General features: G+C 47.3%; 3 protein-coding genes and 1 long non-coding RNA gene across 9 annotated transcripts in view; 2 read left to right on the forward strand and 2 right to left on the reverse strand.

Annotated features, from left to right (window-relative positions):
- Positions 1-6,420, forward strand: part of col2a1b (collagen, type II, alpha 1b) — a 57,029-nt gene extending 50,609 nt beyond the window's left edge. For all 4 annotated transcript variants that reach the window (XM_006629238.3, XM_006629240.3, XM_006629239.3 and 1 more), the window contains 7 exons: positions 312-419; positions 870-923; positions 2,012-2,119; positions 2,544-2,832; positions 3,360-3,547; positions 3,884-4,126; positions 5,069-6,420. In XM_006629238.3, coding sequence (XP_006629301.1) covers positions 312-419; positions 870-923; positions 2,012-2,119; positions 2,544-2,832; positions 3,360-3,547; positions 3,884-4,126; positions 5,069-5,215 — 1,137 coding nt within the window. In that variant the 3' untranslated portion in view covers positions 5,216-6,420. The remainder of the gene's footprint in view (positions 1-311; positions 420-869; positions 924-2,011; positions 2,120-2,543; positions 2,833-3,359; positions 3,548-3,883; positions 4,127-5,068) is intronic.
- Positions 6,421-8,513: 2,093 nt separating this feature from the next.
- tmem106c (transmembrane protein 106C) lies at positions 8,514-18,226 on the reverse strand. 2 transcript variants are annotated; one of them, XM_015344184.2, is made up of 8 exons: positions 17,919-18,226; positions 16,985-17,217; positions 15,365-15,428; positions 14,496-14,655; positions 13,512-13,652; positions 13,068-13,117; positions 12,247-12,300; positions 8,514-11,236 (listed from the first exon to the last, which is right to left on the reverse strand). In XM_015344184.2, the coding sequence occupies exons 2-8, from the start codon at positions 17,196-17,198 to the stop codon at positions 11,119-11,121; spliced, it is 801 nt and encodes a 266-aa protein (XP_015199670.2). In that variant the 5' UTR covers positions 17,199-17,217; positions 17,919-18,226; the 3' UTR covers positions 8,514-11,118. The 2 variants fall into 2 exon arrangements, with proteins under 2 accessions (XP_015199670.2, XP_015199669.2); XM_015344183.2 differs by having other exon boundaries at positions 16,985-17,220; positions 17,919-18,222.
- LOC138224482 (uncharacterized) lies at positions 18,171-27,294 on the forward strand. The gene is made up of 4 exons (XR_011182972.1): positions 18,171-18,232; positions 23,015-23,098; positions 24,721-24,941; positions 25,678-27,294. It is a non-coding gene; the product is annotated as an uncharacterized lncRNA (long non-coding RNA).
- Positions 22,151-27,600, reverse strand: LOC102695972 (PTB domain-containing engulfment adapter protein 1-like). 2 transcript variants are annotated; one of them, XM_015344185.2, is made up of 8 exons: positions 27,467-27,600; positions 26,258-26,319; positions 25,720-25,791; positions 25,274-25,369; positions 24,747-24,884; positions 24,439-24,543; positions 23,775-23,864; positions 22,151-23,072 (listed from the first exon to the last, which is right to left on the reverse strand). In XM_015344185.2, the coding sequence occupies exons 2-8, from the start codon at positions 26,294-26,296 to the stop codon at positions 23,070-23,072; spliced, it is 543 nt and encodes a 180-aa protein (XP_015199671.2). In that variant the 5' UTR covers positions 26,297-26,319; positions 27,467-27,600; the 3' UTR covers positions 22,151-23,069. The 2 variants fall into 2 exon arrangements, with proteins under 2 accessions (XP_015199671.2, XP_006629417.3); XM_006629354.3 differs by having other exon boundaries at positions 22,151-23,075; positions 27,467-27,599.
- Between the last annotated feature and the right edge of the window lie 143 nt (positions 27,601-27,743).

The raw sequence follows: 27,743 nt of genomic DNA on the forward strand, positions 1-27,743 counted from the left end.
GGGAAAAGACAAATTCCTAATGCAAGAAATTGTATAGGCTAGTAAAGAAAAAAAAATTATCATTATCAGTTTAGTAAGGCGGCAAGCTTTTCATCATCCCGACTCTGTGCACGTCCAGATCCGGCCAGGAATCGCCACAAATTGGCCAGTGCGCTTCTGCAGGGCTTTACAGCCGTTCTCCCGAAACCCAAGTCATGTGACTTCAAATCCAAAGCTCCCGAGCTGAACTCACCGGAGGAGAGGATAGGTCTGTGATCCGGCCAGGCGCCGTTTCCAGGGACTCATACCGAGCCACTGCGTCCTCTTCACAGGGACCCCAAGGGCCACGCGGGGACAAGGGCGAGGCAGGCGAAGCTGGTGAGAGAGGTCAGAAGGGTCATCGCGGCTTCACCGGACTGCAGGGTCTGCCCGGACCTCCCGTGAGTGTTTTCCACCTTCCTCACCCAACCTGGGAGAGGGGCTGTTCCGGACTGGAGGGACTGTTGGCCAAATGGGCAGGACAGTGGTGTGGGGCACCTTCAGAGCGCAGCGCCGGGGTCAGAAGTCACCCCACCCTCATTGGAAAGCCACTGCCTGAGAAGTACACCCAGGCCTACCTGTGTGGAAGTGCTTTTTTAATTCAACGCACTTCAGAATCAAACTATAAAGGGCACTTATCATGTGTAAAAAGTTACACAATTAAGCACAAAGTTCTTGCGGATGCTAAAAACAAATTGAAGTATTTCATGCCTGGAACTGTTTCAGTGATTATATTATTATATTGTTTGTCTTTCAGTGTCACTGGTAAGCCCAGCCCTCCTCAGATAGTAGTGTCTTGTTTGGGTCTTTTTCTGGAAAGTGCGATAATGTGGTGTTCTCTGTCCTCGCAGGGTCCCGCTGGAGATCAGGGAGCCACTGGTCCTGCTGGTCCATCCGGAAGTCGAGTGAGTGTCCAGCTGGGATGGTCCAGCCGATATCCCAGTCTTCCAAGTGTTGAAGCACTGCCTTCCTTCCTGTATAACGCCTGACTGAGCGCCTCCTCTTTCAGGAGTTCTCTGTGCATCTGCCCAGCTTTACTACAGTACATTATTATACCAGTGATTCCAGCCTAAATTGATCCTGTGATCATTTTCATTGGGCAGGAGTTGCTAGGATGTGAGAATGATATGTATTATGTAACGTTTGTTTTTAAACCAAAACTTTAGCTTATGTTTGTTGTCAGATGAAAACCATTCTAAAACCGACCAAATTTACATTTAACCCAGCTCAGGTGCAGGAGCGCCTAAATTGGTAAACATGCATGTTCTTGGCCTACGAGACTGCGCTGATAAGAATTTGTAATTCTTCTCTACATTGTTCATTTTGGCCCAAAATTGAAGAATTGGAGGAACAAATATGCAGGATCTGTCTGGGACTATCCGAAAGAGGCTGCAGGAAGTGTCTTTCTGTCCTTATTTCTTTGGTGGTATCAGCTGGAATTTATATCGGTAACTTGTTAAAGCAGAGCTCATCCTGCAAGTCCCTGGCACTGACACGAAGAGAGAACACTTGGTAGCAGCAGAGCTGCCTCTGCTCAGAACTGGCAAGACAGGCAGAACCGATAACTACAGGCTGATTGAATTCCCTCTTGTGGCCATCAATGTAGACCCACAGTCGGCTGGGCAGACACTCTAGCAGTGACAGAGTCGTCCTTTGATTCCCCAGGCAGCTGTGCAGTGTCATGTGCTCGACTGTGCCCCTGCACCTTGTCTTGGCGACTGTTGAGCAAAGAATGGCTCACTCTGGTCACTGTAGGCAAGAGCCATGCCTCTGCCAGTTAATGACTTATGAACCTGCTGTGTAGGACCTTCCTTACAGCTCGCTCGCTGTAGTTATTATTCTTCGATTGAGTTGAAGACATCCACCGGAATGAACTGGGAGGTCACTGTAACGAGAGAGAGTCCCTTCACCTCGCCCGAGGGTGGATCTCTCAGACCAGTGCTGTCAGGCAAGCAGTGCTGTGTTAACCCTTTGTCTGCTCTGCTTTGTGTAGGGACCCCCTGGCCCCGTTGGTCCCCATGGAAAGGATGGTTCCAACGGCCTGCCTGGACCCATTGGACCTCCAGGACCTCGTGGACGATCTGGCGAGACTGGTCCTGCTGTAAGTACGGCTGAGAAGCCACCCACACCTCAAGATCCCACAGGGGCCACCTTGTAGAGCAGTGCTTTGAACACTGAGAACACAGAGGCTTGTGGGAGTCTGGAACAAGCTAGCCAGCCATGTTGTCAAAGCTTTCATTCTGGTATCATCGCATAAAGATACTGTCTTCCAAATAACTGGATGACATCCTAGAATCAAGTTATTATCCCCTAAAACTCAGGTGGGCCAAATGGCTTCTGCCTGTTTGCCACAAACACATGCTTAAACGACGCCGAAGAAACCAGAAGCAGTTCTGGTCTGAGAAAAGCACGTCAATCCAGCAGTTAAAATGACTGGACGCTGCTACAAGTAAAAGAACAAAGGAAGGTGGCGCAGGTGGCGTCCCAGTGCGTAATGTCCTCCCTGTCCTGCTTTCGTCTCCCAGGGTCCTCCTGGTAACCCTGGTCCTCCCGGTCCTCCCGGCCCCCCTGGTCCAGGGATTGACATGTCGGCCTTCGCCGGCCTGGGCGCGCCCGAGAAGGCCCCGGATCCCCTGCGCTACATGAGGGCCGACCAGGCCTCCTCCTCCCTGAGGCAGCACGATGCCGAGGTCGACGCCACCCTCAAGTCCCTCAACAACCAGATCGAGAGCATCCGCAGCCCCGAGGGCTCCAAGAAGAACCCCGCCCGCACCTGCAGGGACCTCAAACTGTGCCACCCTGACTGGAAGAGCGGTAAGAGACGGGGGGGACCCTCGCATCACCCACTGCTCCAGCATGGTGTACAGCCTGACGTGGATTGCACTGTGGGGCGGACCTGGAGCTCTGGGTTCCGGGAGGCCCCTCCCACAGCAGAGTGATCCATGTCAGGTTTTACTCTGTGCAAGTCGATGAACAAAACCCATGCATGAAAACAGAAACTTTCTGTTTTTTGTCCCTTGTCAGAGCATGCAAACATTATGTGAAGAATGACGTATTGATGAAAACCTGCATTGGGTCAGACTCCTTCGAAATGAGAATCTGGTTTCTGTTCGGGGGGGGCTGAATCAGGCAATGTAGCGCACGTCACCTGCGCTGATGGGCCATGCTGTTTGCACGCACAACGTGTTAACGTATCGCGAGATCCCGGCGTTCCCCAGGCAGGGTACTGATGAGCAGCGGAAGCCCTCGTTCTAGTCCGTAGCATCCCCCCTTGTGCTCTGTGCTGTCCCCCACCAAGGGCGGATGAAAGCTGACCCGGGCCTCCTCTTCCTCTCCCGTAGGAGACTACTGGATCGATCCCAACCAGGGCTGCACCATCGACGCCATCAAGGTCTTCTGCAACATGGAGACTGGAGAGACCTGCGTCTACCCCAACCCGTCCAGCATCCCGCGCAAGCACTGGTGGTCCAGCAAGAGCAAAGACCGCAAGCACGTCTGGTTCGGAGCCACCATGAACGGAGGATTCCACGTGAGTCTTCTTGGACACACTTCTTATCCACCGAGGAACTATCCGGGGCCCTTTGAGTCCTTAGATTCCTCTAAGTAAAAACAGGATTACTCTTTTAAGTAAAAGCCTTTCGGCAGAAGAAGGTTTTGACCCTGAAGTCTCCTGTGCTGTGCCACCTTGCAAAATGGTGCAAAGGTTGTCAAAATTCTGTGTGTTTCATAAGCAGGTCAGGCTAAAAGCAATTTGTTACAGAGTGTAGTATAAAAGTGTAGTGCTTTATGTCCCTTACAGGGATTATAAAGGCAGCAGCTGTCGGTCTCAGCCTGCTCTTGACCTGCTCTCTGTCTCCCCCTGCAGTTCAGCTATGGTGACGACAGCCTGGCGCCCAACACGGCCAGCATCCAGATGACCTTCCTGAGGCTGCTGTCCACCGAGGCCTCCCAGAACATCACCTACCACTGCAAGAACAGCATCGCCTACATGGACCACAGCAGCGGCAACCTGAAGAAGGCCATCCTGCTGCAGGGCTCCAACGACGTGGAGATCAGAGCCGAGGGCAACAGCCGCTTCACGTACAGTGTGCTGGAGGACGGCTGCACGGTGAGGCTCGCGCAAACACGGGTGCCACAGGGCAGGACAGGGCCAGGGGGCACGTGCCCTGCGGCCCATTGGAATGATGCATACAGAGCCCTGCCAAACTGAAACACCTTGAGCAAGGAGATATATTAGGGAAGAGTCACAAGCACAAAAGGGAGCAGGCACAAACACCTCCTTATCTTGCCTTGACGGTTTTAGAAGAAAGATTGGGGGAACATGATAATGATATTTTTCATTCAGTTTTTAGAGACTGCGTATTCCTTCAGTTTGTAGGGATGGGGGTGACCCAATCTTTGAAAGTGGAATGGTGTTTTGTCCAGCAGTGCCGCTCAGAGTTGTGGCTGGTGTAAAGATGCATCTGAATGCTTTTGAAAAATGCACAGCACCGTTATAACCATTTTTGCTATAATATAAATCCAAAGGTGAGAAAGACCAGGGGAAATGCAGTATGTGGCTATGGGAACATTTTTCCAAAGTATCGTTGCAGGGAGAATTGGTCCGCCTTCGTTTGCCTTCTGTCAGCGAGTCTCGTGACTCTTTGGAATGGGGAGGGGGCGGGGGATACTCAGAGTAAAATGATAAAAGTACAGTGCAGCCGTGTTGCAAGTAGGAAGTTCGCCACGGCAAACTGGCCATGCGAATGAGGATATAGGGGACCCCCGTTTCACCCCCCCAGAGGTGGAATGAGGCAAGGGTGACGATGAGGTGGAGGGAATGCTGGAAAAGACATGCCCCTGACCTGGATTAGCACTGAGCCAGATGAGGCTGAGGAATTGATTGCCTTTCAGTCTCAAAGAGACGTTTGTAGACTACCGTGCCCGACTTTATCAGGGCCTAGTGAGCGCGCAGATCAGAGCTGTAGGATTGGTGTGTCTAATTCTCCGCACACTTGAGGCCCATGGAAGCTCCTCTCACAGGCCTGGTCTCTCCTTTTCTCTCCTGCAGAAGCACACCGGACGATGGGGCCAAGCCGTAATCGAGTACAAATCACAGAAGACGTCTCGGCTGCCCATTGTGGACGTTGCGCCCTTTGATATAGGAGGAGCAGACCAAGAATTTGGAGTTGACATCGGTCCAGTCTGCTTCTTGTAAAAAGAAAAAAGATAAAGTAACTCAATTAAGAAACAAAACACACACTCGAGAAGAAGAAAAAAAGAAGAAATCAAAAACCAGTCTTTTTTTTTATTATTTTTGAAACGGACTTTTAAAAGTACTTTCCAGTCGCTCCTAGGATCTCTGCACTGAATGGCACCGACCGACTCCACTGTCCCCCCGTCCAGCCCGCCATCCACACTCATGCGTCTCGGACCCCCCCGCCCCCCCCCCAAGACCAGGGCCAGCGGGCAGACCGCCTGATGAAGAAGGAATGAGAACGAGGATGAAGAAGGAACAAAGCGCAAAAAAAAAACAAAAAAAATGTGGTGTTATTTATTTATTGTCTTCTTGTAAGATCTTTGGGGTCCAAGGTGTGTTTATGAAATGGCGTTGCCCCCTCCCCCCACTTAAACGACGAGTCCCTGTGTCAGTCGTCCCCTGCCCCCCCCCCAAAAAAGTGTTACGAAGGATGTAAGTGCAGGTGTTCCTACTACAAATACCATCACAGTGTGTATCTGAAGAATTACTGTGTATTATAATAAAATAATGGTGCTATTGATGTAAAACAGTCTGTATTTTTTAACAACGGTTTATATATATATAAAAAACTTTTTGGAAAGTACTTTTTGATCTGGGCTTTATATTTTTTTTTTTGTTTCTCAGTGCCTTAAGCCTCTCAACCGCCCTTACTTCTCCAATTCTTTTCAGTTACGCTTGTAATGGAGATAATATCCTAAATTGGAACGACCCCGGTAGAACTTTGTTTGAATTATGAAGATGCTGATTTTTTTTTTATTTTAAGCTACCTCACGCTAAAAAAAACAAAAAAAAAAAAACCAAAACAAAACGAACCTTGAAGCAGATGCTAAGCTGACCAGCATGGGTGAATCTGGTGCTTGGTGGGGTGTAAATCGCTTTGGCCCCCATCTTCAGAAGGTGCTATTCGTTCTATCTGCCACCCCCCTACCCACCCCTCCCCCTCACCCACCCTCACCCTGGCATGGCAGAGAGACTCTAGGAACCAGGGAGAAAGTTGGGTTCGAACCCAGGGGCCCTCTCAGACAATCACTCTTAAACCAAGGGAAGCCCATGGACCAGGGTGGGCGGGAGTCGCGTGAGAGTGTGTGTGTAATTTTGATTTTATTTTGTTGTTGTTACGGATTAATTAATGTAAATTGGAAATAAAAAAAAATTACAACAAAGTCTTTTTTTTTTTTGACTCTTTTAAGTTCCAACGTTCCCTAGAATGGCCTGCGTATGGGACAGCTGGCCTTATTTTTTTTTGCAAGACCATTTTTGTCTTTCCCACCCCCCACCCCGAGCGAGAGGGAGGAAGACTCTGACGTCTGTGCCATGTGCTAGCGTCCCAGTTTTTGTGTTCAGCGGGAGAGAGGGAGTAGAGCGTTCTCGGAGGGAGATGGTGCGTTTCTGGGAGGTGATGTTTTTGTTGTTGGGTGGGAAAAACAGAATATGAAAGATGAGTCAGTCAAGCGGAACATGAAATCCTGTAACTGTTTTGTATATGTAAAATAGATGTTTTTAAGTATTTGCAATACTGGTTCGAAGCATGGTAGAGTAGCGCTTGATACCGTTGCCAATGACCGACACAAGTCTTGTGAATTGTCACCCTGTACTCTTGGACTGACCTTCCCTTTCCACCCCTTCAGCCTTCCTCGTTAGCAATAAACGGCAGACGCTTTTCTCTAAACAAAAAAGAGCCACGTTTGTTTCTTGTTTTTAAAATGACTTTTTCTGTATTTGTTTCCGACCTACGATGTAACTTTTGCTTGATGTTTCTCTTGACCGGGGAATAATTCAATGAAGGAAACAGGAGAGAAGTTTAAAGGAAAACTACCACGAATAAAAACAAATGATTTTAAAAAAGGCACAAAAAAGGGGTTTATTTCAGTCCCTGGTTCTTGCTGCACAAGCCCAGGTGGTGTCAGTATCTAGCGGAGCAGGGTCCCAGGTTCAAGAACTTGGGTTATGTTGGTGAATGTCTATCATGGGCTGATATAAAGAAAATTAACTTCCTTTTCTGCAGGCAGATATTAAAGACTATCAGGAGATTCACATATCTCATCATTCTTTTGATGAGGCAGAGGTTCGAATCTTGAGCAGCCAGTGCTCAAGTTCCTGTAAAAGCTGAACTACCGCTCTTTTACTCTTTAAGCACCCAAGGGCCTGGAACAGGGGTGACTGGGGGTGCCAGGCAGAGTACAGCCAGTGATCCAGTTCTCTCACACACTGGAGGACTGGTCCAGAGAGCTGCTTCTGCTGCCGCTGCAGGGTCAGGTCAGGTTAACTACCCTAAGAATCCGGTCGAACAATCACACAGGGGCAGGTCTGGAGTGGACTGGAACAGCGGGAGTTCGGCTGGCCCCTGCTGGAGTTTGAAAGTAGATGACAGTGGACTGCGTTTCATTGCATTGTCATTTTATTGATCAGAGGGTCTGACGTTTAACAAAGGCTTCCTGGTCAGGGACCCCTATTTTCCTGGTTTATATTGTCATCAGCAGCTCAAAACAATCACTTTGATAATGCAGCATTTAAAACAATTTTGGAAACAAGAAAACACTCCTCTTAATTTTAGCAAAACATTTTGGGGGTGTATGTTTGAGGTCCCCAGACCCTTTGAGAACCAGCGTAAGAATGCCTGAAACTAGAACTATTAGACCGTGAATGTCTTCGATGACACACATGATTAACAGAAAAATAAATGTTTTCACCCCTGCTATGGGAGAAGATGGGATAAGCATTGTTTGTAACACTAAGTCATCACTACTCTTTTATTCTGTATTAGGCGTGTGCTGTTGATCAGAGCTTTGAGGGTTGTTTTTTTAAAAGAGCTTACAAAGAATGCATTATCATTAAACAAAGGAGGCACGTAATATGACTGAGTAAATCTGATCAAGTTCCCACTACAGCAGGGAAATCCCTTTCAATACTTGGTAATAGTGCAGGCATATTTATAAAGCATCAAACTCAGATAATGGGTGATAGTTTTGTTCATTATGGCCAACTGAAACAGCTGACCTCAGACTTGTATACTGATGTTTTGAATTTTTGACACTTAAGCCAGTTTAGAAATAGAATATAAACTCTCCATTACTATAATAACCACCAATTTAAATTACTAACTATATATCATAGGCCAGGATTGTCCAACTATGCAGTTGTCCAATTATACAGGGCCCTGTGTCTGACTTAATCACTGCCTTAGCCTCCAGCCAGACCAACTGCACATTACTTCTCAAGCATGCAAAATGCAGAAAACCAAAACACACCCAAGAAGGACAGAAAAGAATCCTCTTTATTTAGAGCAAACTTATAAACATCCAAGCATGAACTTTTAGCAGCAAATTCTTTCAAACCCTTACAGCAAACAGCCTATCAAGTTAAGAAAGAAATGAATGCCCATTCTCAAATTAACGTTAAGCTCAGTAGTTTATGCCCAGGGATCAATACCAGGGCTGGAAGAAAAGCGGGCCTCTTACAGCTTGCAGCCCAGCAGGTGCCTCCTGCGGAACGCCAGGAGTTTCACCGCAGTCCTGGGGTTCGTACTCCACCTTCAGCCTCTCCCTTCCCTCAGACGATTGGGCCGCGAGGTGGCACGACGAAGTTTTAAAAGAAATTTCTAACTGAAGTTGCAGTGCCCAAAAGCATCACAAAGCACTCAAGAGCATCTTTTTCCTTGTTGATACCCTAACAAGCAGACGAGATTAACTTCACCTCAAGTGGCTGAAGGCCTGGGAAGAAGACCATTCAATCCGTCCACTCATCTAAAGAACTGGCTTGGCGTAGTAACAGAGGGCTCATGGGACCCTGACAGCTTGGCGCTGCCTTTGTCTGCGAGTCGCTGTTGGGGCCTGGGCTGTGGCAGGGCCCTGCGCCTCCAGGAGGCAAAAAGTTGCCCGAGTCCATCTGTACGCTCCGGGCTTGTTCAGTTACGTGGCTGGGCAGTGAGCCCAGGCAGCCCACGGAGCAAGAACGGTCCGCAAGTGACCGCAGGAGTTGGGCCACAGGCCCAGCCTGTCAAATCTCAGGCCTTCCTCAATATCACCGAGAGCCGCAGTTGAGTGCTTCAAACAGTAGTGCTAATAATCAAAATGGCTCTTTTTTTAGTTCTAAACTGAACAGAGAAAAGCAGAGGAGCCCACCTGACACCCAACAGGGCCTGACAGGTAACTGGGCTCCATGCCTTTCGCTCCTGATGAGTCTGCGACACTGTAAATGCCTGGCAGCTCTAGACCAGAGAGAAGGGTAAGTCCAGTCCTTCTGGTTTTATTTTACTGATGTTTTCCCATTAGCAAATTTGAAAAGTTCTGCATTATTAACATTAGCAACATCCAGAATTAAAACCAGAAGACATGCAGCCCCTGAGGGGCCATCTGTGCTCTAAAGCAGACAGGCCACAGATCTTTTTACCAATCTGAAATCACCTCAGTGGTGCATTAAGTAATAAATGTCCTCTTCCCTTTTATTGCAAAGACACCGAATCCTGCCAGGAAAATACCTTTCCCTCCACATCTAGAAGGTGCAAACCTGAAACCTTTAGCACTGAAAAGCAAATTTAAAAAACAACAAACAATTCGCAGTCCCCAAATTATAACACCAGGAACAAAACCCTCAATTCCTGAGCACCATCAGAAAGAAAATAAAAATGAAGCCGATAAAGATAAATATAAACAGGCAATTCCTACTAAATATATTTTTTGTCTTTGACTGGCAAAGAAATCTATTCAAATAATGAAAAACAAAAGTCTGCGAGTCCTAGATCAGGCTCCGTTATGCCTGGCAGCTGACACAGCCTTCTGTTAAAAGACATGAGATGCACTGCAGACAGGTGGGTCGGGGTTTCTGCATCCAGAGCTCATTCCAGGACAGTGGGACATGCGTGCGGGCTTTCATCCCATATTAACGTGCACTGAGAGTGTCATCTAAAACACTAGCTCCAGGAGGGCCTTCTCTTACGTTTTTGGTTGCAACCCAAATACTTGATTAAGCTAAATATCTTCCAAATTGGGATTTTTCTTAATCTCTTCAGCGGGTAATGACATGAGACATCCACTCCGCGTCTGAGCCCGATGAGAAGTGCCACAATTCTGCAGATACTGCAAATAATGAGACCAACTCTGTAACCGGGTTTTGGTTTCGCACAAACCTGAAGGCACTGGGCCCTCCTTGGAACGGAATACAAGACCTGTGCTTAGATGGTGGGATTTCTGAACCCATTCATGTCTTTTTTTTATAATGAAAAAAATAAGTGCCAAGTAATCCGTGAAGTTTAAAGTGCTCCGCTCAGACCGAGATTAGGAATTTAGAAGACGCCAAGGCCCAATAACTGGCTTGGTGCTGAAAGCCACCAGTCGGCCGGCGCCCCCACACCACAGCCGAGGCTATCCCAGGCAGCCTGCTGCCCAGTCCAGTGTGACTGGTGAACTCACTGGCTACAATCAAGGGGGCACCAGGGCAGGACCGGGCTGCCCTCCTGTCGCGATCAGACGCTGTGGTGCATTAATACCGCGTGGCCGCAGCCTCCTACTGGACCTGATCCCTCCCTGCCGCCGCGCCGCGGGCAGCAGAACCTCTCTGCTCTCTCGGACGCCCTGCTTCGGCCGCGTGCAATATCCTCCCTTCTGCACTCGCAAAAGCAGCCAATAAAAACCAAGACCACCACCACCACCACTCCCCCGGCCCCTCCACACCCGCGCTCGGGCCCGTCCGCGCAGCCGCGTGGCCCGGCCCGCGCTCGCCTCCCGCGGCGTCTCTCCCCGTTCGGTTTGTGTCCCTTCCTGTTTGGCCTCCGTTAAAAAAAAAATAGAAGAGCAGCCCTCTGGAAAATAAAGAGATAAATCCGGGAACCTGCGGTGTGGAGCGCGGGGAGCGGGAGGAGAGGGCTACCCGGACAGGGGGGGTCTGCGCTGCACCGTGGAGTTGCTGCCGCAGTCGATGTAGCGGTAGGCCTCCAGCGTGTTCTGCGCAGCGCGGGCCATGTAGGAGGTTTTCACCGAGGTCCTGCGAAGAGAGAGGGAGAGAGAGATTCAGCCGGGCACCGGTCACCACAGCCCGCTTCACACTGTCGGCCCTTCGCTGGCCAGTGCACGAGTGACCCTCAAACAGCTGGGGCTCATTTGGCCAAGTCCGCACCCTGACACCCGAGTTTTGGACGACAGGTTTCGGGTATGCTCCCTGGGGTGGTGAGAGCCAGACTGTAGCGAGAGGCAGGTGGGGTTTCCCACTCCTGTTTCAGGTCCGTGGACCCCTGCAGAACCAGACAGGACCAGAGGACCTGGGACCGGAGCCACTGCCACATGCCGACCCATGAGCCACTGTACGGAGGTGCCCAAGAGACGCCTGCAACTCCATATTTAGACATCTGGAAACATGCTCGAGAATTATAGAACAACCCCTGAAGCTGACTGTGCTGGTATACCAAAGTGTTCTGGCAGAATTGCATGGGTCTGATCACAACCTCATTTTTAATTATTTCTCTTCAAGGCGAGCAAACAGCCTGATCGCAGATTTGCTGAAAGACAGCGGTAGAACAAATTGTTCAGACGGTCCTGAATAAATGGCACTATTAAGGGTGTAGTGCTGCATCTTTTATATAAGAGCCATAAAGCAAAAGCTCAGACTCTCACAGCCAATGTAAGACATGTAATTCAGACTTTACATGCATCACATCCAGTTCAATCCTGGTCTTATTAAAAAAAAAACATCCTGGGGGTTTGTTTGTGAGGATTGCTTTGTAGCAAGTAGCAACAGGCAGGTAATTAAAGATCCAATCTGTATGGTACAGATTAATGAGAGAACAAATTAAAACTTCCAGGTTATGTAAACTGACTGCAGTATCCCTCTTTGGAAAACTTTCCTCTGACAGAAGGGGCTAAAGCGTGGCCCATTTACTAACTGCTTCTTCCAATTCAGGGTCACGAGGGAGCCGGAAACCTATCCTGGCAAGCAACATGAGCAAGGCAGGGCAGCACAGACATTTCAGAGCGAGAGGGAAGAGGAGGCGGACTTACTGCACAAACACCACGATGTTGTGGACTTTGATGCTCTCCATGGTGCAGAACGTGCTGCAAGGAAAGGTGACAGCTCGGTCAGAAACCCTGCTGCTGAAATCGGCTCTCCCTAAGCTCTCCTCGCACTCTCTGAGGTGGGCGCTCGGGCTCCACTGCATCTCTCTCTGCCTGTTTTGTAGAAGTGCCGCACTGCTGAAGTGTGCAGCAGCAATCGCGTTCAGATCTGCGTGGGGAAACGAAACGAAACTTGGGTGCAACGCCGGCGTCACTCTAACAACTGATGAGGCATGATGACAGGCAGGTTTCAAGATCTTAACAGCTAGCCCAGAGACGGCTGACAGGATGAGAGGAAAACGTTTTTGAACAAGTTTTTTTTGTTTAAAGATTTCTTTCATGGCTGTAACCCTTGACTGATCCTGCCCGATACATCAAATCCAAATTTCAGGAATAAAATAGTTCAGGAGCCTGGCACTGTCCCAGATTGTTTACATACTACTGTGATCAGCTGTTAAGTAAGGTTTGCAGGTCCTCTCCTGCCTTTGCTATTCTCTTTCTGAAATTAAAAAAAGTCACAATAAAGGTCAACCAGTTACTTCCTAACCGATTATCTGCAGATAACCAAGGCGACTCTCGCTTTCTTCTGTAACAGGATGTCCTGAGTGGTTAGGAACAGTGGTGAAGTGTCTGCTTGTTATTTTCTCACAATGCAGAAATTAGCTGTTTGCTCAGTTACCTGAAAAATCAGCAAATCAGTGCAACCTCACATGCATTAAACCAAGAATCTTGAATCTCAAAATAGAAGACAAACCATGTTTACTTACTAGACGTATGAGAGACTGCCACTGATCTCCATATTTACAGTAAAGTTCACCTGCAATGCATACAAAGTTTGTTAATTCAAGAAGACACGGCACTGCCAAGTTTCAGAGCCTACTCTTCAGCTAGCGTGTGTTCGAGTGCCCGTTGTTTCAGATGGACTGTGGTGAGAATTTCCACATGCTTGTCTAGGCAGGCCTACCCTTCCAGCACTCACGTATTTGCTGTGCTGGGACTGGGACGGAAGGATGATGCTCAGTTCTCCTGTAGGTTGGAGATGAGCCATTTACTGCCGCAGAAACGTTTCACGGACTGACCTGGTTTCAATTCCTGTGGAATCAGCTGACGTGTATGGCTCCTATTTAAACTGCGTTATCTACAGCGGGGGTTGGTCATTCCTCCGCCGAGGTTTGTATCTCGGGCATTGGGCACGCCGGGCGCGGCGATACCTGTCTCTGGCTGAGGGGCTGAATTTGCAGCACGTGGTCCATCTGCTGGGTCCCGATCACCGTCTTCATGTACAGCACCTGGCTGCTCACGGCGTCCACCGACACCGTGAAGAAGTTGGAGTTGCTGAAGTTGAGAGTGCTCTGGAACACAGGACGGGAGAATTTTACGACCCGCTTTCCCAACCCGAGAGAAGAGCCGCTTAAGGAAAAACAATGTATCCACCTCCCCCAACCCCCCCCCCCTTCCTCGCCCACAACCTGGTGTCAGAGCCCCTCCAGGAAGGCACCTGCTGTCTGTATCTGTCCCGCGTCTGTGCACGCCTGCGATAAATTCTTTATTTAGTCTACAGGCACCTGCACCTTTCCTAGCCCTGACTGTAGACTTCCGTACTGCATTTTCTTGTAGACTGAAGCTGTTTGACAGAGGTCACGGCTGGAGCACAGCCCGTGGCCAGGGTTCTGCTGCAAGCATCGAGCTGCGCATCTCCGGCTCCCTGTGCTCCTCCGCAGCGACCAGGGCTGTCTCTGAGGAACTGCGACGCAGATCTGTCCGCATCTGAAACCCCTGCGCGCCGGTGAATGGTCAAGGACTGCCTCCGATAAGCAGCTCGTGCATTTTAATCACGCAGAGCAGCTACGCCTGCGATGCACGAGGACGGATCCGCAAACAGTGCAATTCAGGCATGTCCTCCACCCTGCATGATAAGGAGCCCCAGTCCAGCAGCTTTTTTGGTCACCATTAGATCACCAGTTTCTAAAGATGGGGAACAACTGAACTGTCATCAGCTGCAGATGACCTGCTGAGCCTGGTAATTTAGAGATTAACTGCAAAAGGGCCAGAGATCCCTTAATTAAGCACACAGTTTAATTGAGCAAGGACTTACAAAGGGGCCTATGAGACATGCTGGCCTGGGGCTCTCCAGGACCAGAGCCCCCTGCTGTAACCCGACTCCCTGACACGTTACCGGCCACAGGACAGCGTACCATCATCTTCATCAGGATCTTGCTGTGGTTACGGTCGAAGTACACCGTCACTTCTTTGATGCCATCGTCGCTCACCACCACCGAGCGGGGGAAGAGGAAGAATGCCACCAGGCAGGAGACCAGGAAGCACCCCACCACAGAGAGAACCACATACAGCTTCCTGCGGAGGCAGGCAGACACAGGGGAAACCATGTGACGCGAGTCAAGGAGGCCTTCACCGCTCTCTCTGGACTCCCTAGCGTCTCCCTTTGGGTTAAGGATAAAAATAAAATTGGAAGGGTCCTACGCATAGGCCTGTCCTGTTGAAATGACCCCCCACCCCCTCTAAAAAAATAACAAAAAAAAGTCTATTTATGCCCTATGGCACAAATGCATCAGTAGCACAACTGTAACCCAGTCTTCACAACCCTCTGTATCGGGCCCTGCGCGATTCCCCAGTTTCAGCATCCAGGTACCAGTGTGTTTGTGACTGCTTCTTTAAATGCCTGGGGCTGTGCCACAGCTGTATTAACCCATCCTCAAAGAAACTCTCTTCCATGCAGATTCCTATTTACGATCCTGCCTTCGATGGTTTTGATGGCCTGTCACAGATCCGACGCGTCAGTTAACGGAGTGACAAGAGTCAGGCGAGGAGGAAAGGACACGGGACCTTTTCCCATTTCGTTTTTTTTTAGCCATACAGAAATAAAAATGGCTCAGACCTGAAGGAGGCTTCACAGCCGAAACGTTGCGTAATCTCTCTTCTCTTTTCAGCATGGAAAAAACCTATTACTCGTTCCTTTGTAGAATTACAAAATAACTGCTTAACATTACATTCCACCTGCCTGCCCTGGTGGGGCAGCAGCTGACAGCCCTCTGGATTGGCTTACGTTCTCTGTGGCTGCAGCCTCCGGTCTGTGTAGGGGATTAGGGCCACCAGCTCGTTCACCTGCTCTGTGAAACAGCAACGACAAGAAAGAGCACTGAGACGGGCGAAGCAACCTCCGACACCAGCACCTGCCTTCCTCACTGTGATCGGGGAGCTCGAACACTGCCCCGTCCAGCCGAGTCCAGATTTACTGGAGCAGCACTTCCTGGCGAACCCGTTAAGAGCAGTTAAAGAGGAACTGCAATGCTACTTATACATTCCGGGTTTAGAAAGAATCAGTATTGACAAGCGTATTTCGAGCCACAATGAAAGTGAAATGCACACAGTAACTTGGGAAAAAAAACGCCAATTTACATCACAAAACAGACAAAAGTTCCAGGTCTGCGCAGCGCCATGTTCTACGATTGAGAATGGGGCAGCCAAACTTCCAGCGAGGTGAGGCGGCCCTGTTACACTGTAAACAAGCAGGCTTGTGGATACATCTCTCTTAATCCAATAGAAATACTGCTCTCGACTTCGAGATGGTTTCGCGCCAAATTACTACTTGGGAACTCTGCCTGCAGATCACTTTGGAACTTTTCTGTGGCGAAACGCCTGCCGCCCAACCCGCACATCGCAGTGACTAGTGAGCGGGAAGGGCCACATCACGTCTCAATTAGTGGGAACTCCTGCTCTCGCTCGTGGTGAGACCAGGGGACTGCACACAGCAATGGCGACCGCACAGTACTTTCACAAAGTTCCCGATCTTGTGCTTAATTCAGAATATGTCCGATTTTTCTATAGCGTCGGGGTTAGTCATTTGGCTGTAGATATTGAATATCTGGTCTGAGAAATTGGGACTGCAGCTCCCCTCTCAAGCCCGTTGGTTGATGCTATGAACTGCGACGCTGCTAAAAGCTCTCCTGCCTGGACCTCCGACCAGGGTGGTGAAAACTGCATCGCGAGACCACACGCTCACAGCTGGATCAATAAACTAATTAAAGAAAAAAACAACACACTGCACAGCAGGATCTCGCCAAGTCCTGTCACTCCCCCCTGTGCTTTATCTGTGCAGCAAAAAGTTGCAAGAACTCGCACAATCAGATAACAGAGGAACTGAAACAAGCAGACTTTAAGTCAGGGAGAAAGGACTTGGACCAATCCTGTTGTGAAACACACAGAAAGAATCGGCCGATGAGGTGTAACCACACTTTATCGCTTATGTCGGTTGCTGGTTGGTTTGCTGTAAAAAAATAAATAAATGAATGCCTGTGGCCATCGGGACTCTGAGGGCTCTGGAAGAAGGCAGGGTAGCACCTGCTCCACCAGCACTGCTGGGTGTGCAATCTGAAAGGCGGTGCTGTGATAAGCAGAACCTGGGTTCAAATACGTTTGCAACCGTGAGTCCAGGCTGCTTAAAAGCCTCCATTCGCTCCTCCTGCACCCCAAGGAGAAACCAGCTAATCCCACTGTTCACACCTGTGGGCTGCTCAGGTCAGGGGGGCACAGGGACGAGGGGGCTGGATGGATTCTGGCAGAGCAGGTTGCCGGAGAATGGGATCTGCAAAACCAGTCGGACGGGACCGGGCCACAACAGGTCTGGACCCCCAAGAGCGGCCCGGAACGCGCCGGCTCTGCTCACCCGAGGGGATGCGGCCGGTGCCCTGGCAGGTGGGGCAGGTGATGCTGTCCCTCCCGGTGAACTCCACGTAGGGGAACTGGGCGATGTCCGCCTGCCTGTCGTGGCCGTCCAGGGAGTCGTCGTCTTCGTCGCCGCCGCCGCCGCCTTCCCTTCCCTTGCGCCTGCCCCCCGTCAGAGCAGCGGCGCGGCTGCGGTGCGACCAGTGGGCGCCCATGGCCGAGCGACCATGCAGACTGCTGGAAGGGCAACACACACACACACAGGCACACAGCGGCCGTCAGGCACACCGCTCCGGCCCGGGACGGCTGCTGGCGGAAACTCTGTCGGTCCCCCCAAAGCCCTGAGGTGCGGGGCTGCCAGAAAACAAGTTTCGCAACCGAAACTGTCCCCGTTACTTTTTACAGTTTTTTACCGCTAAACAAGTGTCGGGCGCTTTAATTTTTGTTTCCTTCTGCCTGTCCGCGCCTTGGCAGTTAAACCCGGCAGATAAAGACAGGAGCTAAAATCCCAACCGGTCACGCTTCGAGTGATCGCGGATTAAGTACTAGAGCTTCCGAAACACTAGATAACTTTCATTAGCAATCCAATAAGGACCCAAAAATCAAGCAAACCTGTTTTCGTCTAGTACAGTGCACATGTTAAGAGTTCGTGTAATACACGGCGATCGCATTTTTTCCTTGCACCTCTGATGAAAGACCTCAAAGCCTAGCCAGGTTAGCGACAAGACGAGATGTTGTACTGCTCACGTAATAATGCGTCCTTTCGCCATGGCAGGATAAACCCACACACGAACTATTTCCATCGCCAAGTTTAAACTGTTCTAAGTAAAACAAAACATCCTTTTTTTTTAAATTACCTGCTAATAAAAACGGATGACAACGGCTAGTGTAAATGAAAAAATAAGCAGTACTTCTCCGGAGCAGAGCTAACATACCTCTACCGAAGACTCGCTACTGTTGTGATCGGCTTTGCTCCGTCAGCCGGTGCGATCCGACCTCGCATCCCCCTTTACTCCACTCCTCTTCGGCCTATTGCTCCTCGCAGGTACCACCAGCTAGCAGTCCACAGCACATGAAACGCAGTTCCGCAGCCGCTGTTTTCGCCCTGTGCGCCGCTAGAAATTCCAGCCTGAACGTCGTTTCCGGAGACACGCGGGGGGGGGGGTCGAATTCAGCCCCCCTGTCACGTGAGAAGGGCTTCTGCAGAGCGCCGGGCTGTGTGACGGGTGATGTACTGTACAGTGCGTGTGTAAGCATGAACGACCTTTGAAAACCTAAAAATGTTTTGACTCAGACGCCCGCCCCTGTTCTCATTTTTTGTTCATGGGCGGTTCGTTTGTGAGATAAAAACGTGACTTGCAAGACAACCGGTGACTCATTTTTTTTGTGGTTAACTGACCGCCTGTTATGCGACGAATGTGTCTGTTGGAAACTGTAGATTGCAGTAGTCAAGAGTTTATTTAAATTTGCTTAATAGACGTGTTTTGCAAGTTATACCTCAGGCACGTTTTTTTTTAATGGTATTTTACGACGTTTGTTTCGATCAACACCTGTCTTTGCTAGCTCCGTGAAGTTGCCCCCCACAGACAAGCACAAACGATGAAACCCTCCTATTATTTTCAGACTATTTTGAAGTTATAAAACTTTTACAAAGTTGTACCGAAAGATATCACACTCTTATGAACAGATTCAAAAGGTGACCAACCTAGTAATGAAGTGTGGACACCGAGTAGCTGTTGGGTTTAATTCGTTGATGGCGAATGGCTTTTCGCTTTCAACCAGCCTTTCAGCGTATGACGTCTTGTAAAATTATGGGATATACGACTGTTATTATTCACCGTCGGTTTACAACGCTAGACAGTAGAAACAACTTAAATTAACAACAGTTCTCCTTCGTTTATGACTGGATTTATTGGGGCTATAGCGGCTACAGTCGCACTTTGCCCGGTGAAACATCAATGCTATACTTTAGTTCTGATAATGGATATTATTTAATCAAGTAATAATAGGTTTATTCTATGCTGAAAAGAGAAGAAAAAAAAACAAAACGTTTCGGCCGTGGAGCCTTCTTCAGTTGAGAAGGTTCACACCTGAAGAAGGCTCCACGGCCGAAACTGTGTTTTCTTTCGTCTCTTTTCAGCAAGGAATAAATATGGAAGCCCGTTTCCGCCAGGGAGTAAAAAAAAAACCGCGCCATGGGATCTCAGAATCACGACTTGAAAACTCAGAATTGCAACTTCGAAATAGCCCACATTTCATTGTCTGTCCTTTTGTTACTGTAACGGATTCGGGTTCTAGGGCCTGTGCCCTCGCCGCTCCCACCCTAGTCCGGGCCTCACTGCAAGGGCTCAAACCCAGGTCTTGCCAGCTGAGCTAAAAAGGATCTTTTTTTAAGTAAAAAAAGGACATACAATGGAAATATGTAAAAAATATAAATTTCAGCTTTTATAACTTTGAATTCCTCTGGATGTGAAGTGTCTTATTTCTGTATCTTTTTTTCATATTCTGTCTCCGTTTTTGTATTTCTCGTGTTTAAAAACTTTTTTAAAAAGCCCACCATCCACTATTCCATCCGAGTACTATGGAAGCCTCACTGGCGAAAATAGGATTCCATAAAAAATAGTGTAATTAATTTGATTTTTATCAGGGCACTATACAAGACAAGTCTTCAGGCCTATAGATCCTGTGATCCTGTACGATTCATGAATATAGTGTAACGGACCGGCCGACATACAGGTTGGTCGATCTGGTTGCAGTGTGGTGACAGCACCGCCCTCCCCTGCGCAGAACAGGGATGCTGGCCGCCGGGGTTAAAGAAAGTGTTCTTTAGCTCAGCTGGCAAGACCTGGGTTCGAGCCAATGCAGTGAGGCACGAACTAGGGTGGGAGCGGCGAGGGCACAGGCCCTAGAACCCGAATCCGTTACAATAACAAAAGGACAGACAATGAAATGTGGGTTATTTTGAAGTCGCAAATGTGAGATAAATGTGGGAGATATAAAGTCGGAGTTCTGAGTTTTTAAGTCGGAATTCTGAGTTTTTAAGTCGCAATTCTGAGACATAAAGTCGGAATTCTGTGATACTAAGTCGCAATTGCGAGATATACCATAGCGCGTTTTTTTTTACTCCCTGGCGGAAACGGGCTTCCATAAATAAACCTATTGTTCCTTTGCAACCTTCGCATGCTGACGCAGCTACCCACCTGAATTATTTAATCAATTTGCAAACAGCCGTGTCGTAAAACCCGCTCAAGGAAGGGGCCGCAATTAACGGTGTCCACCAGGGGGCAGTGTCGCTTCCAGCGTCTAGCAAGGTGCAGCTCATGGGCGCACATGACGGTCGTGCTCTGTAGAGTGTCAGTGTTCAAAATGCCATAATTTATTGGTAGTTTGTATCACTTAAAGCAGCAGCTGGAGTCAAGTGCTGTAGGTTTTATTCAAAGTTTCAACATCTGCTCTGTAAGCCCTTGTACACTATAGGCATGAGGGGTCCCCAGCTCTGGTCCTGGAGAGCCTCAATCCAGTTAGTCTCACAGATCACATTTTAAATATGGGCTGCCCAATGAGCTATTGATGAATCAAGCAAGTAATCTGTTCGATTAAGAGATCTCTGATCCTTGAGAGCTGAGTAAGAGTAGTAAGATCAAAGGTCTTAAATCAGTTAATCTTCTGGATTGTGTTCTTACCTGAGCAGTCAATTAAACAATTAATCTAAGTATTTTCTAAATTAGAGATAGTGTTTTTCTTTAAAGCCTTTAACAGTTGGTTACACAACACAGCCATGATATTAAAGGTATATTCAGTCACTAAATTGTCTCAGAGCATGGCTAGACATCCTACAGTTATTGAGCTAACTAAATAATTAAACCGTTTAATTGAGAATGTGGTTGGAACTAAGATCATCAGACACTAGGTCCTCCAGGAATTGAGACTGAAAACCTTGGCTTAGATTTTAATCCTGAATGATAGCTAAATATCTTAATTTAACAATCCACCTGTTAAATTGATCACAACAGAATTGTTGTGTTCAATATCTTTGGAAACTGGTGATTTAATAGTGGCCTACAGAACCTAATGAGTTGGGGGCACCCCAGGACAGAACTGAGTATTGCTGCTATAGGTATTGCTGACTCTGGATCGGGAGAATCACAGTCCAGTCTTATACTAATGTCACACTGAGTCACTTATGTCTAAACAGTTGGAGCACTTTGTTCTTACTGTTCAGTAACACAGGTAGTTCTAGTAGGGAGCTGCGTCAGCATGCGTAGGCTACAAAGGAACAAGAAAAGGTTTATTCCCTGCTGAAAAGAGAAGAAAGGAAACACAACGTTTCAGCTGTGGAGCCGAAATAAAGAAAAAGTGTTTCCTTTCTTCTCTTTTCAGCAGGGAAAAAACCTTTACTTGTTCCTTTGCAATAATACAGGTAATCAGGTGCTCAATTAAGGAGACTGATTCTTGAGGGCTTCCAGTGTTAGATGCAAGAATTACTAATTACTACTATGATTACTAAGAATTACTTGTGTACTTCATTAAAAACACCTGCAGCTAGTCACTTTAGAAAGTGATGATTTAGTGGTTACCTGTAAAACCTGATGGAATGATGCTCTTCAGGAATGGGGTTGGAGATGCCTGGTTTACTATGTGTATATTGAATCATCAGTCGTATATCAGACACACTGCAAAAGCTTGCCATAGCGAACTACACAGAGCAAACTACACATACTAGTAGCTCCAGTGCCTGCACATTGATAAAACTGAAAAGCCTTACACTAAAAGAAGATCCTCATACTGGAGACTTACATGCACCACACACATGCCTAGATTTAATAACACATTTTATATCTATTGAGAAATATTTAAAAGTACTAAAGTGTTAAAAATACTTTGTATATACAGTATATATCATTATAGTACAAACTAACGAAATTCCTTGCACCAGAGATCGGCCCAGACACAAGAGACAACACACAATTGCTCTAAGACACTGACAAAGGGAGCACAATCAAGTGGTCTCTATAAATTTAAAGGTTTACACAAAACTTTGGAATTGACAAAATAAACATTTCTTTTGTAATTTTAAAAGAGAATTTGTTCTCAGTTGACATAACTGGTTACAATTGTTTTGGATTATTTTTTACAATATAAAAAATGAAGGATAGGGTAACAGAAATCATTTGATGAAAAAGGGATTTAATAAAGGGGAAAAAGTCACATGTGTACTTAAGAGCAGAAGGAAGTTTATAGATTAGAGGAGGCCATTTGGCAGGTATACAGTAGTTCATCTGGTTGTTAGTGGCTTTAGTGAGTTCACAGTGTACACCTGGAGGCTCATGAGTTAAATGAGGTGTTGGCGCAAGAAACAGGGTACCCAGCTGTGTTGTCAAGGGTGATAATCTGCCTTCTATCAAGAAACATCTGGACGTGATACAGGCATCAGTTAACTACACTTAAGGCCAAGATAACGTGGGGTAATTGGCCTTTCGTTTGTAAACCTACTTGTGTTCTTAAGATCTAAAAATGCCATTAAACCCTTTCCCAGACAGGCATAAAGGAAAGGGCAGAGAGAGCTAACGTGATTGTAGTTTGTAGTTTAAACAACTTTAAACGCTCGGACATAGGGCGACTCGGTGGTAGGCGAGCCTCCGGAGGTTCCAACAGAGCCCGGAACAGAGCGAGCGTCTGGCTGTTAAAGGTGGGCTGGAACCGGGGGCAGGTGCACAAAATCAACGAAAAAACTGAACGAGCCGGAGCGCCCTTAAGGGGGAGGGACTACAAATGTGACACATACTGTATGTGGCCCTTTAAAATTGTAGCAGGAGCCTCTGGGGGGATATTACGCTGGGTAGCTGTGCTAGAATGTGCAAAGTAGTACAGGGAGATCACAAGCCCTGGAGGAATTGTCCAAAGACTGGGAACAGAGCAGCTTCTCTGATGATAAGAGTGCCGTGGGGCCGGGAACAGAGGAGTCCAGAAATGGAAAGAGTGTCAGACTTCTGCTTGGAAACCGTGATTCTCTGTCTTGGTTTTTCATCAGGACCGCATGGTGTGCCCTCAGCACAGCGTGTCTTTGTCATCCCCACCCTGATGTTTTACTGCTGTGGGAGAGAATTGGGCAGATGTAAGTTCGTGTGATTTTGCTTTACTCCTGCTTCACATCTTTTCAACACACAAATGAAAGGTAAATGGCAACGGAGCAAACAATTTCAAAATCAGAGAGTTAAGTACTCATCCATTCAGGACTCAAAAGGGGATGCTATTAATTTTTAAGAGAAGCATAATTAAATTGCTTCAATAAACAGACCCGTTAGCAAATGGATGTGCTGCTTTCTTAAAATGTCTTTGATGATAACATTCCCCTTGGAAAATAATGCAGGTGATGAAAAGTTTAAGAAGAGAAGTCATCACACCTGGACTGACATCATGTTCATACATAATTTTCTAGTACAACTTAGTGTCCTGAGCACTAAGGGTGAGGGAGATTATAGGACAAGAGTGGGTCTCTTGCCAAGGATTTTTGAGGCAACTCCCATCTACCTTAAAATACCTCAAAACACACTGGTGCCTTTGACTGAAATTCACTGCTTCTGAATAGCTGCCGGAATCTCTTGTAGTCGCCCACCTAAATCTGTATTAGCCTTTAAAAAAGTAAATTGGAGTCGATTTTCCCTTAAAATCATATTCTTTCCCACTGCCAGCTCTAGTAAGTCACCTAAATTAACAGTCGAGAAGCAGGAAATCAGGAGGAGGAGAGTAGCCTTCTTGCCAGCTGTTCCTTTAGCTCAGAGGGAACTCACAGTTGCCGGACTCTGCTGGGACGCTGCCTGTGCCTCGAGGGTGGCAATCTTCTTTTTCAGAGAGACGTTTTCACTTTGCAGCATCTTATTCTGAAGAACAGTGTGGCAATATTAGACAGTCCAGTCACCACTCCAGGCAGTGTATTCACAGCAGCCTGCAGCTTTACACTACTGCTGTCTGCTTTTCTCCGGATATAGTGGCATTCTCCTGTCCTCCGCCTCACAGGTTCATGTGTAATGCGAGCTCTGTGTAATTGAACCCATCCTGACTAGAATACAGATATGGCCGGCACTCCATGCAATGACATGGCGAGATCTGGTATCCTATATTAATCCCTAGTTAATAACATGTGAAAGTGAGCTCAGTAAAGGTAAACATCTCAATTTAGTAATTACACTAGTCCACTGGAGTGGAGTGTGACCCCCGAGGAATGGATTTTGCCAGCAGTACTTCATGCATTCTGATAGACTGCATTTCAACATCTGCTGAAGCATGTTTCTCTGTAACCCCTCTTCCCATGAGCAATAGCAGAAGCGGAACAAGTGTGGAAGGGGACAGAGTTTAGTACACAAGTCTCGCATTTCCTTAAAAAATGCAGAGGTGTATAAAGGCACCAAAGAACTATTGACTTCCTCATATGTCAATAGCGTCTTCCCAACATACCTTGTGTCTCAGAGCTTCCACAAGCAGGTCCTTGTCCCATCCAAAGTTCTCATTGGCCTTTGCAGCTTGGAAGGTGTCTCCGATGATGGACACCAGGAGATGGGACTGAGACAAGGGAGGGTCAGAAGAATGATCAGCTCTCAATCCATCTTGTTGCCTGAGCTTTCGAGTTGTTGAGCAGAGGGTGTTGTGCGGGAAATGTGCTCTGCATGTTTGAAGGGCGATTTGAGGGAACAGTGGGAACACAAAGTGTAACATCTGAATCGTCTGTCTTCTGTGCAGGTTGGGGAAGTGGAGGCTGTACTCACAAACTTGGTGCTTTGGAACAGGTAGCAGTGGTGACGATCGCCCGCAGGGCTCTTGGCCACAAAGCCGAAGAGGTTCGGCATGGTCTGGTGGACGCCACAGAAGGAGATGGAGGACATGGGGCAGCTGTGCAGCATGAACTGGACACACAGTAGACAGACGGAAAGAGTTTCTTGGTGGACTGTGGGCTGAGACAGGTAACCTTTTTCTCATGTGTTGCTGGGGATACTAAATAAAACAAGGGAAATCACTTATGTTCTTAGAAGGACATAAATGAAGCTAGGCACATTTATATAGTACACAGGGAAGAAACATGCATCCATAAATGGAAAGCGGATAATTCCCGATGAGGGTCGTGGAAACCTGGAGCCTAATTCAGAAGCTGTGCACGAGGAGGGATACACCCTGGGCAGGACACCAGTCCATCACAGGGCACACACAGGGTAGTTTAGAGACATGACACATGGATTGACACCATTCGCAGAACTTGGTCGCATTTTGAACTCTCCCCCCTCGCTTTGTTCCGTACCTTCGTTTTGTGGTTCAGGACATCGATGCCATTTAATGACAGAAACAGGGACACCTTCTGCTGCTTGGATTTCATCTTACTGGTGCCGTCAGACATCTGGGAATGCACAGTAAATGAGTTTGGAGAGAGAATGCTGCAGATTTGAATCCTGTCAGTGAAACAGACTGGATGACCTGGTGTGCAAAATTAGCTCATTCTTTGCCTGGAGACTGGAGGGTTGGCTGGAGGCTCTATTCACAGCAGTGCCCCTGTCTGTTTCCCTGTAGCTATGCTGATCGTGTTCTATAACTGACATAGGAGCTCATTTCATCTGCGTGGGTGCCGTCAGTGCATGCCAGAGCAGTTCGTTTTATTGTAAGCTTTTGTCTAAAATAATTTTGTTCTTTTTTAAATGTTTCAACAAGGGAGATCGTGCTCTGATTCAGAGCTCTGCTGCGGGTTCCCACCTTCAAGAGACCTGCCGCCCCATTCAGAACCTGTAAGCCATCTGCGCGGTCCACGTCTATTTGGCCCAAAAACTGTAATTAAAAGACGAAAAGGCCATCCACGTTAGGAAACGAAAACACTTATATTTTACTTCAAAAAAGCATCGAAATTCTCTGACAAGAATGCACCAATGACACAAATAGGTGGGCACAGCAGCTTACTTGCTCTGTAGTGTTCACAGATGAAAGGAGTTGGGGTATCACTTCCCTAATCACCAGATATACTGTAACCCCCTTGGAGCACAAGTGCTATGCTAGACTATTCCCTGTGGATGCAGTCCTGTGTACCCACCTCTTAAATGGGGCTGTGTAAAGATTGATAGAAAATGTTCTTTTCGAAGTGTGAGCATGCATTTTGTTCACCCCTCAATGCTGTGCATGTACCTTTTATGGTCATGACAGGAGAAGACCCCCCTGTTGGCCATTTGACTGTTTTCTGCAAGGGAATGTTCGAAAATGGAATCATTTTATTCTAAGAGCATGGCTCAGCACAACCCACCTTCACCGTGAAAGAGACCTCATTGTCCACTAGCGCCATAATCCGCTTGGCCTGCCCTTGCCCTGAGATTGTAACAAGAACGGAGTATTAGAAGAAACGTGGAAGGCATTGTGGGCCAGTTTGTGAGTCGAGGTGGACAAAATGATATCGTGTTCAAAGACAACAGGCTCCCATGCCACAGGAAGGGCATCTACAAGCAATCGGGGTCGCACTTGTTCCCCGTTTCACACGCAGCTTGCTCTCCGAAGATTTTTAATTCCAGGAGCTGTGGAACGAACTTTATGTCTCTGTCTGCTTCTTCCTCTGGGCGTGTGCAGTTTATAATGATCTTCTTATACGTGTGAGAGACGATATCAGACAGTGGTATCAGAGAGTGCTTTTTATTAAGTACACGTGGACGCTTGATATAACACAATCTTCTCAAGCTCTGGAGTTCACACCCATGCTGCGCATTTGCAAGCAACTCATTTGGCTCATAAATGCATTTGAACTTTCTGTTTATCCTGTCTATTATGCCTTCTGTTTAGCATTAATATGCAGGTAATGTGAACCATGAATAACGTTATGTGTTGCAAAAGTAAATAATTAAATTTACATGAATAACTTTATGTGTTGCAAAAGTAAATAGTTAATTTACGTGCTTTGGTTTAAATAACATGGGATAGAGTACATAGAGATTACATGTGGAAAACTGTGTTATTTTTGTGTCCAGGTAGAAAAAGTCTTAAATACAGCATGGGATTTGTTTAATAAAGAATGAGAAAATGTTTAGAAACAAAAACATTACTGCATATCCTGCTTGTATTTTGGGGTTTGGAGTCTACATACCCCGATTGAAAATATGGGCCTTCTATATCCTACAGTATGTCTCCTTCTGTTTTGATCCTTGCTCATTTTTGAGTGAAAAGATTGGCATTCAGTATGGTAATCCAAGATCTGGACTAATTAGGAATGAAAGTTTTTTTTTAAAACAACCTGACGCGTTGTTTTTAAATGTTTTGCGCAAGCATTCTCAACACATTTGAAATGAAGGCAGCTTTCAGCGCTTGAATCTTAAGAGGACACAGGATGAGAAACAGGAAGACAAGACTGTTGTTTGTTTAAAATTTATGTCACAAAGAGGCAGCAATTAAATATTCAATTTTTTAGCCTGTCTTTTAGACATAGCTAATTTTTTCCCTTTGAATATTGTGCGAAATGTAAGCCTACCTCTCTCAGATGAAGCTCAAATCTGTTTCTCCGCTGGGCTTGGGAGATTCTCTTGTCAGTGGTCCCCGTCTCACCCAAGCCCTGCTTTCACAGGTTTAAAGTCTGGAGGAGGGGAGTTAATGAGTAACTCTTCCTCTTGGGTCCTTATCACTGAGCGGGAAGCGTGACACTGTTCTTTAATATGGGAAAACAAAGACAGGTCCTTCTGCCTGTGCTGTTCCTTCCACATGATTGACTGCAATGCCGTTAAGGCCTCTAAGGCCTGTGGGTGACACGA

The sequence above is a fragment of the Lepisosteus oculatus genome, chromosome 1, assembly GCF_040954835.1.
Source record: "Lepisosteus oculatus isolate fLepOcu1 chromosome 1, fLepOcu1.hap2, whole genome shotgun sequence".
NCBI classification, from domain to species: domain Eukaryota; kingdom Metazoa; phylum Chordata; class Actinopteri; order Semionotiformes; family Lepisosteidae; genus Lepisosteus; species Lepisosteus oculatus.

What these genes read in the sequence shown, in the direction of transcription:
- LOC102695972 (XM_006629354.3), bottom strand. Translation starts at nt 26,296, where the DNA reads ATGGCGCTAGTGGACAATGAGGTCTCTTTCACGGTGAAG. An exon ending in TGTTCCAAAGCACCAAGTTT is followed by an intron (nt 24,544 to 24,746) that starts GTGAGTACAGCC and finishes CCCTTGTCTCAG; the next exon opens with TCCCATCTCCTGGTGTCCAT. An exon ending in TGGAAGCTCTGAGACACAAG is followed by an intron (nt 23,865 to 24,438) that starts GTATGTTGGGAA and finishes ACTGTTCTTCAG; the next exon opens with AATAAGATGCTGCAAAGTGA.
- tmem106c (XM_015344184.2), bottom strand. Translation starts at nt 17,198, where the DNA reads ATGGGCGCCCACTGGTCGCACCGCAGCCGCGCCGCTGCTCTGACGGGG. An exon ending in AGCCCCTCAGCCAGAGACAG is followed by an intron (nt 13,118 to 13,511) that starts GTATCGCCGCGC and finishes TATGCATTGCAG; the next exon opens with GTGAACTTTACTGTAAATAT. An exon ending in GGCAGTCTCTCATACGTCTA is followed by an intron (nt 12,301 to 13,067) that starts GTAAGTAAACAT and finishes CTTTCCTTGCAG; the next exon opens with CACGTTCTGCACCATGGAGA.